Below are 18116 nucleotides of genomic sequence, written 5' to 3'. Positions count from 1 at the left end.
TTTTTTACCCCATAAGGCAAATTGTAAATGGTAAGTGGCTGAAATAGGAGAATATTGCTTAATACTGTGTAAGTGACAATAGTTCCAGAAAAACATTTACTTCTGCTTCATTGACTACGCAAAAGCATTTGACTGTGTCGACCACAGCAAACTATGGCAAGTTCTTAAAGAAATGGGAGTGCCGGATCACCTCATTTGTCTCCTGAGAAATCTCTATGTGGGACAAGAAGCTACAGTTAGAACTGGATATGGAACAACTGATTGGTTCAAAATTGGGAAAGGAGTACGACAAGGCTGTATATTGTCTCCCTGCTTATTTAACTTATATGCAGAATTCATCATGCGAAAGGCTGGACTGGATGAATCCCGAGCCGGAATTAAGATTGCCGGAAAAAATATCAACAACCTCAGATATGCTGATGATACTACCTTGATGGCAGAAAGTGAGGAAGAATTAAAGAAACTTTTTATGAGGGTGAAAGAGGAGAGCGCAAAATATGGTCTGAAGCTCAACATCAAAAAAACTAAGATCATGGGCACTGGTCCCATCACCTCCTGGCAAATAGAAGGGGAAGAAATGGAGGCAGTGAGAGATTTCACTTTCTTGGGTTCCATGATCACTGCAGATGGTGACAGCAGTCACGAAATTAGAAGACGCCTGCTTCTTGGGAGAAAAGCAATGACAAACCTAGACAGCATCTTAAAAAGCAAAGACATTACCTTGCCGACAAAGGTCCGTATAGTTAAAGCTATGGTTTTCCCAGTAGTAATGTACGGAAGTGAGAGCTGGACCATAAAGAAGGCTGATCGCCGTAGAATTGATGCTTTTGAATTATGGTGCTGGAGGAGACTCTTGAGAGTCCCATGGACTGCAAGAAGATCAAACCTATCCATTCTCAAAGAAATCAGCCCTGAGGGCTCACTAGAAGGACAGATCCTGAAGTTGAGGCTCCAGTACTTTGGCCACCTCATGAGAAGAGAAGACTCCCTAGAAAAGACCCTGATGTTGGGAAAGATGGAGGGCACAAGGAGAAGGGGGCGACAGAGGATGAGATGGTTGGACAGTGTTCTCGAAGCTACTAACATGAGTTTGGCCAAACTGCGAGAGGCAGTGAGGGATAGGCGTGCCTGGCATGCTCTGGTCCATGGGGTCACGAAGAGTCGGACACGACTGAACAACAACAACAAAGTGACAATAGGTGTGCTTCTGTGTAAATTCTGCAATGAACAGTAGTAACCTCCAGGGCAGACTTCAACCTCATTTTCTTGGAAGGTGGTTGGACTATTTCTAGCCAACTTTCCATAACAACAACAACAACAACAACAACAACAACGAGTCTCAAAGGTGTGTTGTTATCACAATTATTAAAACTTTGCACATATGAATCAACGAAAATAAAACATCAGAAAAACAATACATAAAAAGCAATTAATAGAATAGTTGTGGGACAATGTCTTGGAGCAAGTTATGTGTTTCATAATCTAAACTAGAATTTTTAGGTAGTTCCCTCCCCTTTTAAAAAAAAACCAAACCAAACCACTGGCAAGCCATTTGTGGAAAGCAGCCCAGAGCAAATGTGTCAAATAGTTAAAAAGACACACCCTGGCAAACAGGACATTTTCAGAAGGGATACAACAAGATCATGCTCTTGCATAAGTTCTTGCTTCACAGAATACATCACATCAAGACACCAGTATTTGGGGGGGGGGACTGGAACACTGAAGCAGATGACCACACATTTTGCTTTTATAAAAAAGTGACTGCAGCCAAACACACCCACACACACACCCCACACACCCCAGTATTCAAACAATACTTTTTTAAAAAAATGAAAAAATACACTTAATAACAACTAATATTCTGCTTCACTAAATTAATAAAGATCCCAAAGTATTCCCAACAAAACATAGCTCTGAGATTAGTTTCGAAGTATCTGGCATGAAAAAAGGTCTCCAGCAGTAGTTTAATTAAAAAATCACCTAATGCTTTGGAATGCTGCCTACCTAGAATGGACGGTTAATTCAAGAAAATGTTTGAATGCTACATTTGCAGACAGCAGTCAGGAAGGGAGAGAACACAACAGGATGCCCAAACCTCACTCACTGAACTCTCAATTTTTATGGGATTCTTTGAGTTTTTTAATGGGCCGGAGATCTGGAATAGAATCAGAGTAGAAGGCCCTTTTCTGAAGTGGAAAGCCTTCCTCCTGCCTTTATGCTTCACCCCTGCCAGCTGCTTCCAGCCCTTTCCTTCACCCTCCCAAAGGCCGTCTACAAAGTGCATCTCTACGGCTTACCACCAACAGGGACAAACAGCACAGTAAAGGGATTATCGATGAGAGATTATCCCTGCCTCCCAGTGCTGGAAGACGATGGAAGCTGAGATCCAGGCTGAGAAGCAGCTCAGGGTTTTAGGAAATGTCTTGTCCTGTGGCAATTTGGAGTTGCTTATAAGAATTATAAAGCAGCAGAATACTTGCAATTGTAATGGATTACTTTGTAATACGACGGCCTGGTAGGCTTTCGTTGATTAGAGCTTATAGGAGCAGACATTAACTTATACCAAGAAGGGTCCATATAGCTCAGCATCACCCGAGAGCTGCCCGGAGGACTCCCAAGGAGAGGGGAGAAGAGAGGAGGCTGAGGGCACGCTCCACAAGGGAGGGGGTTCGAAAAAGGGTGAGAAGCTGCCAACTCTGCAGGCAAGGGGTGACCTAACTGGGCTCCTGAGCCCCACAGGGATGCTGCAGAAAGAATGTAGTTGGTCAAGGGAGCCGTGGACTCAAAAAGGTTGAAAACCTCTGGTATAATCTATATTTCCATTTCCCTAATACCACAGGCAAAAAACCTTAGCACCAAACAGACATATACACCACAAAAAACCACTACATTCCCTCAAAGATGCAAAACATGAGAAAACCTACTCCTTGTCATCATTTTATATTTGGGCCGCGGCACAACTCTGTGACCATTACAACTATTGTAATTTGGGGAATCATCAAACTAGTCGCCAATTAAGGAAGGTCTAATATTTTAAGTGCCCAACTCGCACCTGCAACGAAAGTTTGCAGTGTGGAATGCCCTTGCTCAGTGTTCCAGATAATGGGCACTGGACTAATTATATGTACAAAGATAAAGCTTTTAGCAAAAGAAACACACTGAGAACATAGGGCTACAGGCAACCCCAATCTCTGCTTAGCGGTAGCAAGTGTCCAGGGGTCTTGGCAGTTAACCAGGGTTTGTGTTCCACAGGAAGGAGGAACAGTGTAGATGAGTGTCCCAGAAGTGTTTCATATTGCTCCTTTCAAGCTCCTTCAGCAAGCTTGAGTCCAAAGCAGTAGCACGTCTTGGCCCCTAGTCTCTCAATGCAGCCCCTCCCAGCCAGTGCACACAGATCTTTGCCCACTTCCTGCTCCTTCTTCCCAGAACCCCTTGCTCCTAAAACCTCTGTTGTAAAAGGACACCCTCCTTTCCTGTGGTGACATCACACACCCCTATTACCCTGGCAACCTCCCCTCTCTCAATCCTTCTGTTTCTCTCCGCTTCTCAGCTGAGGTAAGGACAGCATCTGCAAGGTCAATTGTTCTTAATGGCCCTGTACTTAGTTCTCTTTGGGTTCTTAACAGCATTGCTATCAGCGATCTCCTGAACAGGAGAACTCGTTCAGTCAGTATTTTTCACTGGCCTAGCAACTTCCCTTCATATTCCGAAAATCGGCTAAATTCTACCTCTTTACTAAATTTAGGATTATGGAGAGCCTGCCCTCCACCACAAATTCATAACCATATACTATATCAGGTTTGAAAGGCAGGAAATCCCACAGGGTGCCATTCATCTTCATAAGATGCCAATTTCTTCCACACCTGAGTGCTAACACCATCAAAGTGCAGCGACTCCATCCATCACAGCACCTCTAGGTACTGATTTTATTATTCCCTTTCACAGATAAATCCCACCCCCTAACATTGAAGACAAGGAGGTAACACTAATAATCCCCCCAAGTGACAACTAGTTTAGTCAGTGACAGTGGACATGATTTGTGGCTTAGTGACTTGAGGAACTGTCTTGTAAACTAAAAAAACATAGTTTTAACCTCACCGTTGGCGAGAGATTTGTTCTCTCTTTTCAGCTCTGGCTCCTGTCTAGCTCATAATATTAATGGCAGTATAGTATAGGAATTATTTGTTAGTACTGTACACTGTTACTTTTACAACCCCTCTTTTTCAGTCCAGCCTGCATTTTCACACTGCTTGTTTCTGCGACACAGGTGAAGACTCACAGCATTTAGTAATCATTTCCTAATCCTAGAAATTATGGGTGCCTTTGCACCCACAAATCCTTGAACTTTAAACCAGTATTAATATTTTCATACTTTATCTGTTTTGGTCATAAGGACACGTCTTCTATTAGAATTCAGCTATATTACATAAACAGCTGCCTTATCATGAGATGGTGACCACTATTTCATAAAACCCAGAACTGTCTATCCAAACTAGCAGTGAATCCACAAGGTCTTCTGTAGATGCCTCTCATAGCTCTGCTACCCATGATCGCTTTTTAAAATAATGATGCTAGGGAGTATACCTTATGCTTGCAGGCATGTGCTCTACATAAGAGTTCTGCTGGATCATCTGGTTGAACATCCTGCTTCCCACAATGGAAACAGGAAGGTGTGTGTGTGGGAAGTCCATAAGCAGACCATGAACTCAATAACACTCTCCCATTCGCAATCCCCAACAATTGGTTATCAGCAACATGGCATTTCTGATCCTGTCAATAATGTAGTCATATTCATGACTTGGAGCCATTGATACATCTGTCCGCCTTGAAAGCTATTCAAATTGGTGGGCATCCCCACCATCTTTCAGCTTTTTGGCATTTTCCTTATCCTCTTTAGCACACTTTTAATTCCTTTCTTATCTAATGGTCTAGCCACTTCCCTAGCTGGTTTCTTGCTTCCGGTGCCATCAAAGATTTTTAATTGTTGGTCTCAAATGTTTTTAGAGACATGCTTCTCAAACTGCTGCTGCTGAGCTGCAGTCTCCTCTCTACTGGATCAAGGAAATGCACACAACTTGTAACCATCATGCTTTTTTATTCTCTCATACCCATCACTGGGCTTTGGAAGGAAAAATAGTAGTTATGCCATTTCTACCAGGCAGCCCAAATTCCACTTGATAGTTGCCAGAAAAGGAGAATTATAACAAGCCAGTCTAGGTCACTGAGGCTATGAACACACCATATACTGAAAGTACACTCCCCCATCTAAAATAAACCTGGGAACTGTAGTTTGTTAAGTGTGCTAGGAATTGTACCTCTTTAGGAGGCAAACCACAGTTCAGGGGATTCTTTGAGGTGTAGGGAGGGTGTGCTTCAAATGTATGGTGTGTGCATGCAACCAAGGCCTACAAAAAAATGGAAGCAAAGTAGTTTAAATTTTAATACTGCAATTGCATCACTTCTAAGTCTTAGTAAAGACTGGGTGCCAGGTTTATTGTTACAAACCCCCCCAACCCAACACATTGAAGACCAATGGGAGGGCAGTGAAACCATAAACAAAACGCAGACAGCATAACCTGCCAACAAGCACCAGGGGCATGTTCATTACTTCTGCTGCCATGCACTATGTGAACAATATGTGCGTGGACGAAAGTAAACACCATATCGTATAAGACTAAAGTGCTATAAGTGAATATCCAAATATGCAATCCAAGCACATAGTCAACCCTAGCCAATAGCAATCACTAAAACTCGCATGGCAGATGACCCAGTTTGGGTGCATTATTCATGGTGTCTGCATCCAAGCTGTTAGTGAACATCACCGTCCTCCTGGCTTGGCATTAAGATTTTGTCGGTTTTTCTCTCCCCATAATAACTGGTGGACCTTTGTGGAAAGCACCAGTCAAATAACATTCTGTGCATAGATTTAAGGCACTAAACCCCAATACCTCCTATACTTGAAGATGAACAGTAATCATTGTAGATGATTACGCAAGCTCAGTTTTCACAGGGTGGATATTTACTTGGAGACACCCCCAACTCATCCTGTGCAGAAAGCTCAGAGAGAATGTCAGATCCTTCCCCCAACGAAATTCAAATGAACTTTTGATCATAGGAAGGACTCCAACTTTTGAGAGAGCCCAGGTATACAGGTTTAGGAACAAAAGGTAGCAGTATTCCTCTACTATAAATATTTCCTGATGACTCAAGGAAAGCAAAGACAATGAGGAAGGCCTTTTCATATGAAAAAGCATAAACAAAATTCAGGTTTTGGATACAAGGGGTGTACAGACACATTGTTATTACAGTCATTTAGCTTCGGAAAGCACTCTATTATATGCACATTCAAGAGATCTTTTGTGAATTTACTTCTTCCAGGTCCTCATTCAAGAATTGTCTTCAGTCCAGGCCTGTTTCTTCCTCCTTTCCACTAACAGGTTGTCTGCTCTGCAGGGTAGCTAAATCATCTCACCCCCCCTCTTCTGTTCTTTAAAAGATTAACCCATTAATTTCTGACAAGGATGGTGGCTGGAATAGCAAAGCTTTTCAAGGTACTTACATATGTATGTGGCTGGCTTAGCCCAGCCTATTTTAGAGAGAGGTGAATCTGTCAGATCATAGATCACAGAATCACAGAGTTGGAAGGGATCCTGAGTATCATCTAGTCCAACCCCCTGCAATGCAGGAATATGCAGCTTTGGCGTTATTAGCATTGCGCTCTAATCAACTAAGCTATCCCTTGGTTTCTTTCAGTTTCTCATTTTCCCCCAATCTTAAATTCAGTTCTCCACATTTCCACAACAGTTTATGATTTATTTTATGAATTTCTCATGTAAATTCAGCAGATAATTCATCATCATACACATCTCTGTATGCAAATATGCCTAATCTCTACATTTTCCCAAGCGCCCTTCACTAACATAACACATTTTGTATGCTGCTTTCATAAATGTATGCATTCTATGGACACATTACCCAAGTATATTATTATTATTAAACTTTGTATATGGATGTTAGTACACATCACTTGGCTGGAGAACCAAACTGCAAAACTCAGTTTACCAAGGATGCCTTTGGTTTGGGTCATGTATTGTTACAGAAAGTGTGGATTTGGTAGGCTTGTCTTTAAATGCAAAGTGAACAGACTTTCTTCCCTCTCCCTTACCCTATTAGGACTTTTTTGAAACAGTGACAGATCCCTGCACTCACAGTCCACAATCTAAACTGTACCTCATATGGAGAGGCCATAGCACTGCACTCACTTATAACCACCCCTCCTCTGTTCTGACTCCTTGGTCTGAGAAGGACCATCACCTCAGCCCAACATCTTCACATAGTCCATAAGTCACTACACACCTGGAGAATTCTGAACTTGTCCTCCTCATCTACATACACAAGATTATTGGCTACGCAGCCAAAACTCATAACCCTAATTAGCCAGGGTTCAGTTCATTGCTTTCAACTCACACCTGAATGAATGAGCCATTGGGATGGGCACAGGGGGCGGACCTTGGTGATGTGGAGGTGGAGGGCTCTAGGACCCTGTCAACTGGGCAAGCATTTATCTGGCCATGAGAAGGCGCCCCTCCCAGCTGTGTGCCCAGTGCTGGCGCCCTAAAACTGCCTCTGGTGTGCATCCTTTCTTCTGCTAAAAGTCACATGCCCTCATGGGATAACTGTAAGCACAATCCTATTCATGTCTACTCAGTAGCATCCAGGAAAAATATGGTACACGCTAGACCCTCTCTGTTTTACTGTTTTTCCACTTACAGCAAATCATTCAAAAATTGCAAAATCCACTTGCCACCTCAGTGTCAGGGTCCATTCTCCCACTTCATATTGCTCCCACCTCATTCAGTTGCATGCACAAACCAGGTGACAAACAACCTGAGTTAAGAGAATCAGAAGAATCAAGGCTGGGACTTTTAAGAACATTCTACTGTCTTAATCATGTCTACTGTAGGGTTTAGGAAGGCTGAACTCAAAGCTTTCTAGCTGACATTTGGCTCTGTCCAAGAGATTTCATTTTAATCACATTAAGTCAAAACTTACTGAAGCTGCACTTTGAGGAGTTGGGCTTCTTAACTGGAACATTCAAGGAATTGCTTGAACACAAATCAGCCTACCGCCTACAATCTTAATTCTTAAATCACTGAATTGCACTCCATTTTCTCTTTCAACTATTCAGACTTCACTGCTGGGAGAAGCCATGGGCCTTCCGCTAGCAACTAGCATCACCAAATATACTGTGTACAGAATGGGCCTATGTACAACGACACAAATTCATTAACAACTTCAAAAAGTCAAAGAGGCTTGACCTGCATTGATAACATTGCTATCTAGGAGAAGGAAAACTCTGATCCTAAACCTCCGCTGCCTTGCAGGATATCTATGGGAGAAAAAAAGGATAAGGAGTAAAGCCGACACAAATCCAGAGTGGAGTCCCTAAAATGACTGAACAGTGCCATGTACACCTCCTTCCAGCAACTCCTGCAGCCAAGCTGGTGTCAAACGTATTGCTCTGCTTCCCTTTGGACCACATCAGTGAGGCGGGTCTTGTCACTTGGGCAGCCCAGGACCTCCACACGCACTGCCTAGGCTTGTGCCCTGGGGAGAGCACTTCAGTGCTGCTAATGCAGCAGTCTGACTTCATCCCCAGAGGTGCACTCCATTGTCTCTAGAGACAGACAGGTGCCAACATTAGTTATCCTGGGGCACAAAGAAAAATAATCTAACAAAAGTTCTCAATGCCCACTACTTTTTGGCTGTGATATTTTGACATAGTCAAGAGTAGGCCTTGGCACCTTCCTACCCAACTCACACTAAAGTTTGAAATCATACAGCAGTGTAAGCTATGACTTCAAACAACTGGTCTCTGCTGGGTCCAATCCAGTAATTATGTGGTAGTTTAATAAACATTAAGGTCCAAGACTTGGCTTTAAGGGGGAAATATTTTTGCAGGCTTTTGTACATATGCCTAGAGGTCAATGCAACCAACACCCGTTTCTTACATTTGTCCGAGTAGGAATCACATATGTTATTTATATACACCGCCTGCAAAATTATTGTTTTCATCTAAATCATGAGAGTCCTGCTTAAGCTGGTTTCAGATGTGCAAACCTTTTCCACCCATCCACTTCTCTTCTTAAGATACTGTGGAAGGGAGCCAGTTGGCCAAAATACAGCTCTTCATCTTCTTTCCCTGTCTCCCTCAGACCCACAAACAGGTTTCTCTAATCATCTTCCAAAAAACCTCTTGAAGACAAAGAAGGTACCACACTGACTGGGAAGTTCGCCACCGCAGCCCCAGTCATTAATTAGGAAGCAGCTCAGCATCCTTCTCTAAACAAGCCGCAGCGCTTGGACACCGGGAGATGAAACACACACAAACTCAGTTACCAGGTCGAAAACTGAGTAAATCAAGATCAATCAAGCCTGAAGGGCATCCTTCAGGCCTGAAAGAAACATGCCACATTCTTGATCTTTGAAAGTTGACTTAGCCCAGGGGTCAGCAACCTTTTCCAGCCGTGGGAATTTTTGGGAGGGAAATGAACGAACTCCTATGCCCCACAAATAACCCGGAGATGCATTTTAAATAAAAGCACACATTCTACTCATGTAAAAATACCAGGCAGGCCCCACAAATAACCCAGAGATGCATTTTAAATAAAAGGACACATTCTACTCATGTAAAAACATGCTGATTTCTGGACTCTCCACGGGCCGGACTGAGAAGCTGATTGGGCCGCATCCGGCCCATGGGCCTTAGGTTGCCAGCCCCTGACGTAGCCAGTACACTAATTCAGATAGTCACTGGCACCCAGTCACAATCTGCTCAAACCTGCCCTGTTTTTACTGAACTAAGACAATCTGAAAAGATATTGTGATTAAAGAGAAGACCTTTTTCAATTGGTTTGCCAGACTAGGACACAGTCTGGACCTTTGTTAGCAGGAGATTAAGACAAATTTGTGGAGAATAAGCCTATCAATGGCTGCTAATCATGATGACTGTATACTACCTACATGATCAGAGGCAATGTGCCTCTGAAGATTGGTAACAGCAGCAGGAGAGGGCTATTATCTTTATATTACTTACCACTTAGGGTTTTTTCTGACAATAAGGAAGTATATACATTTTGTTAAATGAAGTGGTATTAAATACTAGTTTTGCTCGAAGTAGACCCACTGACATTAATGGGCATGACTAACTTTGGTTCATTAATTTCATTAGGTCTATTCAAGTAGGGCTAGTGCTGAATACAACTCAAAATAAATAAATAAATGCCCTTAGCCACTGTCAAAACAAGATGCTGGCTTAGATAGACCTGAAGCAGCTCAGGAGTGGTAACTTCCCTATGTCGAACCAGTTCTGTTCAAGCTAAGATATCCGACTTGTGACCTTGCAACTCTCCTTTTCAAATTGTTTTCATGTTTGCCCAGCTGACAGCATCCGCAGTGTTAACAAATATGCAAGAAAAGGTAGTGTGTTAAGGGAAATCACTTGAATTATCAGGCATGCTGAGGATCCTGTTTCATGAACTGATAATCTCTTAACATATCTGTTCTTCAAGGAAGCAAACCAGGCTGTAAAACATAAAACTCCCCATATAAAAAAACAACAACTAGGATATTGGGGGGAAATGTCCTGACATCTGTTTTACTATGTGTACACAGTTGTGTTTGTTATTATTTATGCGATTATCATTTATTTTTGTATGGAGGAGCAGTCAATACCTCAGCCTTTTCCTGTAGTCTGAAGTATAGCCAAGAAACAAGTTTTCCACCTCAGTGAGAATTAGGCTTTTCAAACAGCAGTTTTCCAGGTGGAACCAATAGCAATGATTAATATACCTGTTACTCCCACTGAAATACGACACTGCGCTTCAGAGAGGCAAAACTGGAAGGAATTCCAAGGTTACATTTGTACAAGATGGTCCTGTCCCATCACCTTCCTCGAGCAAATCATTTTCACAAAGTAGAGGTTACAGATTGCCAGCATTTGCCCATTATTCTACAGGATTCATCTATGGGACTGGGATTCTGTAGTAATCAGTTACCAAGTAGGCCTAGTAATTTACAATAGTGCACCTAAAGGTAAAAAGGTATCCCTGGACACTAGTTCAGTCCAGTCAAATGGGACTATGGGGTGCAGCACTCATCTTGCTTCAGGCTGAGGGAGCCAGTGTTTGTCCACAGACAGCTTTCCAGGTCATGTGGCCACCATGACTAAACAGATTCTGGCACAATGGGACACTGTGATGGAAGCCAGAGCGCACGGAAATGCCATTTACCTTCCCGCCATAGTGGTACCTATTTATCTACTTGCATTGGTATTCTTTCAAAATGCTAGGCTGGCAGACATTGGGGCAGAGCAATGGGAGCTCACCCCATTGTGCAGATTTGAACCACCGACCTTTCGATCAGCAAGCGCAAGAGGCTCAGTAGTTTAGACCAAAGCGCCACCCATGTCCCTAATAGTGCACTTCTCACAACTTGGTTACACAGTCATCTGCACTATCCAGCCAGCTGGTGAGGAGAATGTTACCACACTTTTGCACTTAATTAGACATCTGGGAAGCAGGGGACAGGTAAAATTTACTATTGCAATAAGTCATGGGAGCGGCAACAGCAAAGGGCGGGATATACATTTCTAAATGCATTTCTCATCTTTTGACGGGGCAATTCAAGAAGTTTCCCACACTGGCCAGGACTCTAGCAACCGGGGGACACTATATTTCATAGCTTTCCTCATTTTGTCCCATCTACAGGATAACTCCATTCCTATGGTATCCCATTATACCTGTCTTTTACAATAATCACAGGTGGCATGTGTTGCTCAGAAGGGAGTATGGGGGGGGGGGTCAATTCATAGCCCTCATGTGCTGTGTGCTTCTGTATACAATTAACTTTTACATCTTGTTGCTAGCCCATCTCAAGTTCTTATCATTTTTTTTTTATTATTGTTGTTATTATTATTATTATTATTATTAATTGAATTTCTATACCACCCTATACCCGGAGGTCTCAGGGCGGTTCACAGAACAATAATCAGAACTGATAGCATTGCAAATAAGCTGGTACCACTTTTAATCATGCATTCAATAAATCAAGCAAACAAAATGAGTTTGCATAGGCAATTTGCATGCATTTCTTGGTTTCCTTCAAAGGGAGGAGAACTGTAAACTAACTTCAGATGCATCCACATCCTAGTTACCATCTCTCAGACAACTGCAGGGTAAGAAAGAATGAGCCAAGAAGTTACTGCACTTCCACATAATCAGGTAAAAAAGAAAGAAGAGAACAAACAGATGGTTTCCCCTTAAGGACCAGGCAAGTCCCACTAGCAAAAACAGTAACACTAATACAGTATATTAGAAAGGTGCATGCCTCACTAAAGAGCGTTTTCAAAAACCCTGCATGTCTTGAAAACACATGGGCACAGTAAGCAGAGTCTGGATAAATAGAATCATAGAATCCTAGATTTGGAAGAGACCACAAGGGCCATCCAGTCCAACCCCCTGCCAAGCAGGAAACACCATCAAAGCATTCCTGACAAGCCTCCGCTTAAAGACCTCCAAAGAAGGAGACTCCACCACACTCCTTGGCAGATACTTTTAAATTTTGCAAAATGGATTTCGATGACTGTAGGTGCTTCCAGGCTGTTTTGTTTGTTTGTTTGTTTGGGATGGGATTCAATCGCATTCCAGCAAATTCAGGTGGCACAATGAAAATGGACCTATGCAACATACCCACTTCCAAAATAAATAAAAGAAAGCCATGCGTTTTGCAATAAGGAAAGTGACAAGGAAAGTGTGGGAAAACAGTTGATTATGCAACATCACATCAACCTCCCCCCAAACAAATTAGAACGTTTGTTCAAAAAAACAGGTTGTCTGGAAGCTACTTTCAGTTTAAATCCTATGTGCTTATCTTTTGAGTAGACATGCAGAAGTTTGTACTGTGGAGTTTACATCTCTTGAGTAGGGAGGAGGGCTTGAAGAATTGATTTTTTGCACCAAGTAGACCAAAGGTCAGTTGGCTACAAAAGGAGGCCCTTCCACAAAATGTTGAGAAATAAATCCCATTTATTTATATGGAGCAGAGGGTGGGAAAGCAAGCATTATCATTAGATCACTATTCAAGTAACAACATCGGAAGAGGAAACGTAGCTCCTTCATAACAATTTTAAGCTGTACCTCTGAAATAAGAGTATGCTTACTTCAGCTTTCATTTTATACTCTCCCATGGGTACTGGGAAAGTTTCTCATAATACAGCAGCAAACCCATGCACAAATCCACCTATTGGGATTTATTATTCTGAGAAAACACATAGAGTGTCAGCTGCAAAATTATTAAATACAGAAAGTACCTTGCATGACTTGCCAAAAACTGACCAAGAAGTACAAGGTGCTTTAAGTAAGCATTCATTACTAATTAGTTATAATTAGGAGCAATTACATTCATTATACAGATGGGAAAACTGAGGCACTGTTTCGTGTGCACGTTTTTCCTTAATGGAATACAATTAGGCAATGACAAAGCATCCAGGAATTTGGGATCCCAGCCCCCACTTTTAATCACTATTCACTATGTGGCCAAGCTGGTTGTTCATACCGGTATTTTACTGTCCACACAAATTAAAACAAGCTTATCCTCTGAAGGAGAACAGAGTCCACGACTCTTTCTGCCCTACATTAATCTCAGGACAGCAAACTGAAGAATGTGCCATAAAACCTTTGCTAGAAAGAGCAAGTAGGGAAGAGACAGAGAGCACACGTACCACTATGGCAGCTATATCTCAAGGATGCACTGCCTTAACACAGGCTTAGTTCCTTGACACTTTTAATCCTGTTCATTAAACTTAATCAGTCATGTGTCAAGTAACACCATAAGCTTCAATAACAAAGGCTACATCTCTATACTTGAAAAACATTAGGGTAGCATACACACTTGCTGCTTTTGAGAGGTGCCCCCAAAAGGCATAAGAAAGGTTTGTTTTAACCAAACAATCATTTGTTCCACTCTTCCTTGTGTGAGAAGAGCCAAAGATGTTACATCCTGTTTTCCCTTCCAATTGCCTGGGGGCCTTACAACACCTATCCATGTGCAGCACATCCTGAAGTACCTTCATTGCCTTACAACACCTATCCATGTGCAACACATTGTAAAGTACCTTCTTGCACATACAGCTTGGAAAAGCAACCTTTAGGCATACCCAGACAAAGGCCATCATTGTCTTGCCGGCTGTGCTACGCACAGGTCAGGAAAACAGGCGAAAGCACCACCACTATTCCATAATATTTAAGGGCCACTCTATATGACATCCCCCAACACAACCAAGCATTTAGCCAAAGGTGAAGCTTTCAGGAGGGTGCAAAACAGTTTGAATGCTCACCTTCGTACTGATGTCTTCCCGCTTGCTCCCTGGCTTGCTCCTTCGCAGCTTGATAGAAGGAGATCGAAGCAAGTTCTTGATGCGGCTTGTTATTGTGGAGCCTTCAACCGACATCATAGCCTTCGTGGGGAGGTAAACCCTGCCCCCTCTCAAGCACTTTCCTCCTCCACCACCCAGTCAGGGGTTAACACGCCTGAGGAGTTAAGGGGGCCATTTCTGTCCAGAGACTCCAGATTGCGGGCACTCCCCTTTTTCACTTCATCATAAGGCTCCCGCTTCAGGGCACAATTGTTGAAAGCTTTTGTATTACTACTATTCCAGATACTTCCTTTGTCAGTTCAAAAGACTCTGATCAATATGGACCTTTGGGGGAAGAAAAGAGGGGAAGAGACAGCAAAGCTAACATAAGCCAGTAACACATCTTCAAGTGCATCTCAGCTTTTTCTAATAGAGGCTGAATGGCAGAAGCCATGCATCAAAGGTCACTGAATTTCATCAGGATTTGTGGAAAATCCTTCCCCCACCAGCATCGCCATATGTAAGGAAGCACACTTTAAAGAGCCAGACAGCTTTAAAGGGGCGGTGGAGACCACTGTAATAACCAGTTCACTACGGATGTCAGGATTTAAAGTTAAGAGCATGGACCCAGTCCTCCCCCTGCCCCGCCCCCCAAAGCAATCTTAATACTGTAGTTAACCTTAGTCCCGTCCCCGTCCCCCCATTGAAGCAGTCCTTGAAGAGATCCATGCAAGGGAATAGAATAGCAGGATCAGGACCACATCTCCAAGAGAGGCTCCTTCTCTCCCTGCCCCCTTGCACTGCCCGTTGTTGCAGTATTCACGATTTTAAAATAATGTTGAGGAATGGGCATCAAATGCTGCATATGCATTGGGCAAATAAGAAACTTGCTGCCATTAGATCAAACGTTTTTAGCCTAGATTTTAAATATAACGGATATCTTCCAAGTCTAAAATAGCCGACTGCTTCGAACACCCCCCCCCCGCCCCCTTACTTATCAAGAAGAAAATCTCGACCAGCCTATTGTCAGGCCTAAAAACCTTCCGCACCTCAGGTTGATGAGAGCCTCGGGACGGGGGAGGCAAATCTACCCAGGTTTTTCGGCAGAAGTTTGTGGTAATTTCGTTCCTCCCCACCTTCCTGCCCGCAAATGCGCGAAGACGAAAAATAACCGACCGTCGCATAAAGCCTTTCCCAGAGCCTTCTGAACCACCGTTATTCAGGGGGCAAATTCAAACCTTCAGGACAATTCTTTTTTCTTCTTAACAATAAGCCAACGACACAAACGGTTTGGGTTGTTTTTTTTTAAAGGAAACCACTACATGGCTCAACCTTTGTTACCTTGGCGAAGAGGCAGCGGCGCTTTGCGGAGCAACGAGAACGAGAGGAGATTAAATGGGATTTCTCTGCCCGCTGCCCGTCCATGCAGCCGATTTTTCCTTTTTAGAAAAAAGCCACGGTGGGATTTAAACGCACGCGAAGCGCCCTCCTCCTTCCCTGAACTCCCTTCTCTCGCCTCTCGCTTCGCAGGGATCCAGACCTCACGCAGACGGGGGAGCGGGAGGCAGCCAGCGGATTCAAAAACTACGAGGAAGGTCGGGAGTTCCTCTTGCAGATTTTTATTTTAAAAGGGGGGGGGGTTGCTAGCGGAGCACGGGGAGGAGAGACTCGGGAAGGGGGCCGGGCTCTGCCCTGCTCGGCTTCCCCACCGCCTGCTAGTTGACAGCCGAGAGGCTGGAAGTGGCCGGGCGCCCGTGCAGGGGAGGCTGCCAAGCTCTCCTTCAGCCGGACCCTCCCAGAGAGCTGCCTGCCGTGTCACGGATCTCCTCCTCCTCCTCCTCCTTCTCGCTCAGCTGTTTCCTCTCGCCAGGTTCCGCCGGGCTGTCGACCGCTCTTCTTGCCGCCGCCGCCGCCGCTTCCACGCTCCAGCCCCTCCGCCTGCTGCGCTTGTTGTATCCCTTCTGGCGCAGGACTCACGCTGACAGATCCCAGCCAGCCAGATTCCGCGGAGGCGACGGTGGCCTAGGCAGGCCAAATCGCGAAACGGAAAAGGAGGACGGAGGAGAGAGGAACCTCGAGCCGAGACCGGGTGAAGGAGGGATTAAGGATTCGACCTCAGCGCCCCTGTAGGGTGGAGGAGGAGGAGGGGGGGGAGAGGGAGAGGCGGCGGTTACCTTCCCTTTCCAACAGAGGCAGACCCACCTTGCTTCACCCTCCCCGCCAAGTCACATCTTCGCAGGCAAAAAGGAGCCGGTTTGGCCAAGCCCGACCCAGCCCTGGCTCCTGATGCCAGCTTCCTTCGCAAGCGGGCACGTTTTAACTTGCCCCCGGGGGCTAAACCGGAGGCACTGCTTAGTGGGTTGCTAAAGAGCACGCCGTTAAATCGGGTGGCTAACTCTCCCCCCCCCCCCGCGACAGGACCCCTGTGACTTTAACAGCTGCTTGGAATGCAGAAGGAGAAGCGTTTCCATTACCCCAGGGAAGAGGAGGTCTGAACTACATGTATGGTGTCATCTCCTGCCCAGGCCGAATTGGTATACCTGTAGCATTGCCATTAGCTAGTCTAAACTCTCAGGGCCCTTTTTTCCTAGCTTGCCAGGCTCCTGGCTGGATTTTCCAGTGGTATTGTTATTTTATTATTTATTAAATTTATATACTGCCCTGCATCCGAAGATCTTGGGGCGGTTCACAAGATAAAAATGCAGGACAGAATGCAGGCATTTCCACTTTTATGTAATTACACCATTTTTGTAGCAGTCCTTTAATCAAGACCTAGTTCCCCTGAATTTCTTTTTTTAATGCTGCTCCAGTGTGTTTTCATGCATAAGAAATGCTAAATTAGTAGTGATCATGACTCTAGAGAATTACTCCCTATGCGGCGTGAACTGCCCATTTCTTGCAGTAATAAAGATGATACCTGGAATTATATCTTATATTAGTATGCATCCTTTTAAAAAAATGCACGCAGCCAAATCCTATTAAAGTTTGCTTGAGAACATCCCGTACTGTTCAGTAGGATTTACTGAACGGCCTCGGTCCAGTGTATCTGAAGGAGTGTCTCCACCCCCATGGATCTACCCGGACACTGAGGTCCAGTGCTGAGGACATTCTGGCAGTTCCCTCACTGCGAGAAGCCAAGTTACAGGGAACCAGGCAGAGGGCCTTCTCGGTAGTGGCACCCACCCTGTGGAATGCACTCCCACCAGATGTCAAAGAGAACAACAACTACCAGACTTTTAGAAGACATCTGAAGGCAGCCCTGTTTAGGGAAGCTTTTAATGTTTGATTGATTATTGTATTTTAATCTTTTGTTGGAAGCCACCCAGAGTGGCTGGGGAAGCCCAGCCAGATGGGCGGGGTATAAATATATTATTATTATTATTATTATTATTATTATTATTATTATTACTTCCTCATGAAAGCCAGTGAACATGAAGGATGTTTGTAATCCCTGCATAGTCTCACACTGCAAGTGCCTGCATTGGTTTCCATATTCTAACACAGAGTAAGCCTTACAGCAGTAAGGCCGCTGTAAACACTTACCTGGGCATAAGCAACACTGAACACAGTGGGTCTTAGTTTCAAGTAAACATTTAGGAATTGTGCTGCGGGTGGAAGTTTCACTCAAAATTCTGTAATCTGGGCTACCATTTTGTTCCAAAATTTAACAAAATTATGCCAACAGTTTTTAGCAGATACAGTG

At 44.0% G+C, this 18116-nt stretch overlaps 1 protein-coding gene across 4 annotated transcripts in view; it reads right to left on the bottom strand.

Moving 5' to 3' along the window:
* MAPKBP1 (mitogen-activated protein kinase binding protein 1) overlaps positions 1-16230 on the bottom strand; it is a 111712-nt gene extending 95482 nt beyond the window's left edge. For all 4 annotated transcript variants that reach the window (XM_033145717.1, XM_033145700.1, XM_033145708.1 and 1 more), the window contains exons 1-2: positions 15755-16230; positions 14396-14758 (exon numbers count right to left, since the gene is read on the bottom strand). In XM_033145717.1, the coding sequence (XP_033001608.1) occupies positions 14396-14512 (117 nt within the window). In that variant the 5' untranslated portion in view covers positions 14513-14758; positions 15755-16230. The remainder of the gene's footprint in view (positions 1-14395; positions 14759-15754) is intronic.
* Between the last annotated feature and the right edge of the window lie 1886 nt (positions 16231-18116).

Source organism: Lacerta agilis, chromosome 1 (genome assembly GCF_009819535.1).
Source record: "Lacerta agilis isolate rLacAgi1 chromosome 1, rLacAgi1.pri, whole genome shotgun sequence".
Taxonomy (NCBI): domain Eukaryota; kingdom Metazoa; phylum Chordata; class Lepidosauria; order Squamata; family Lacertidae; genus Lacerta; species Lacerta agilis.
The sequence above is the reverse complement of the archived record's forward strand: the minus strand, read 5'-3'. Positions and strand labels throughout refer to the sequence as shown.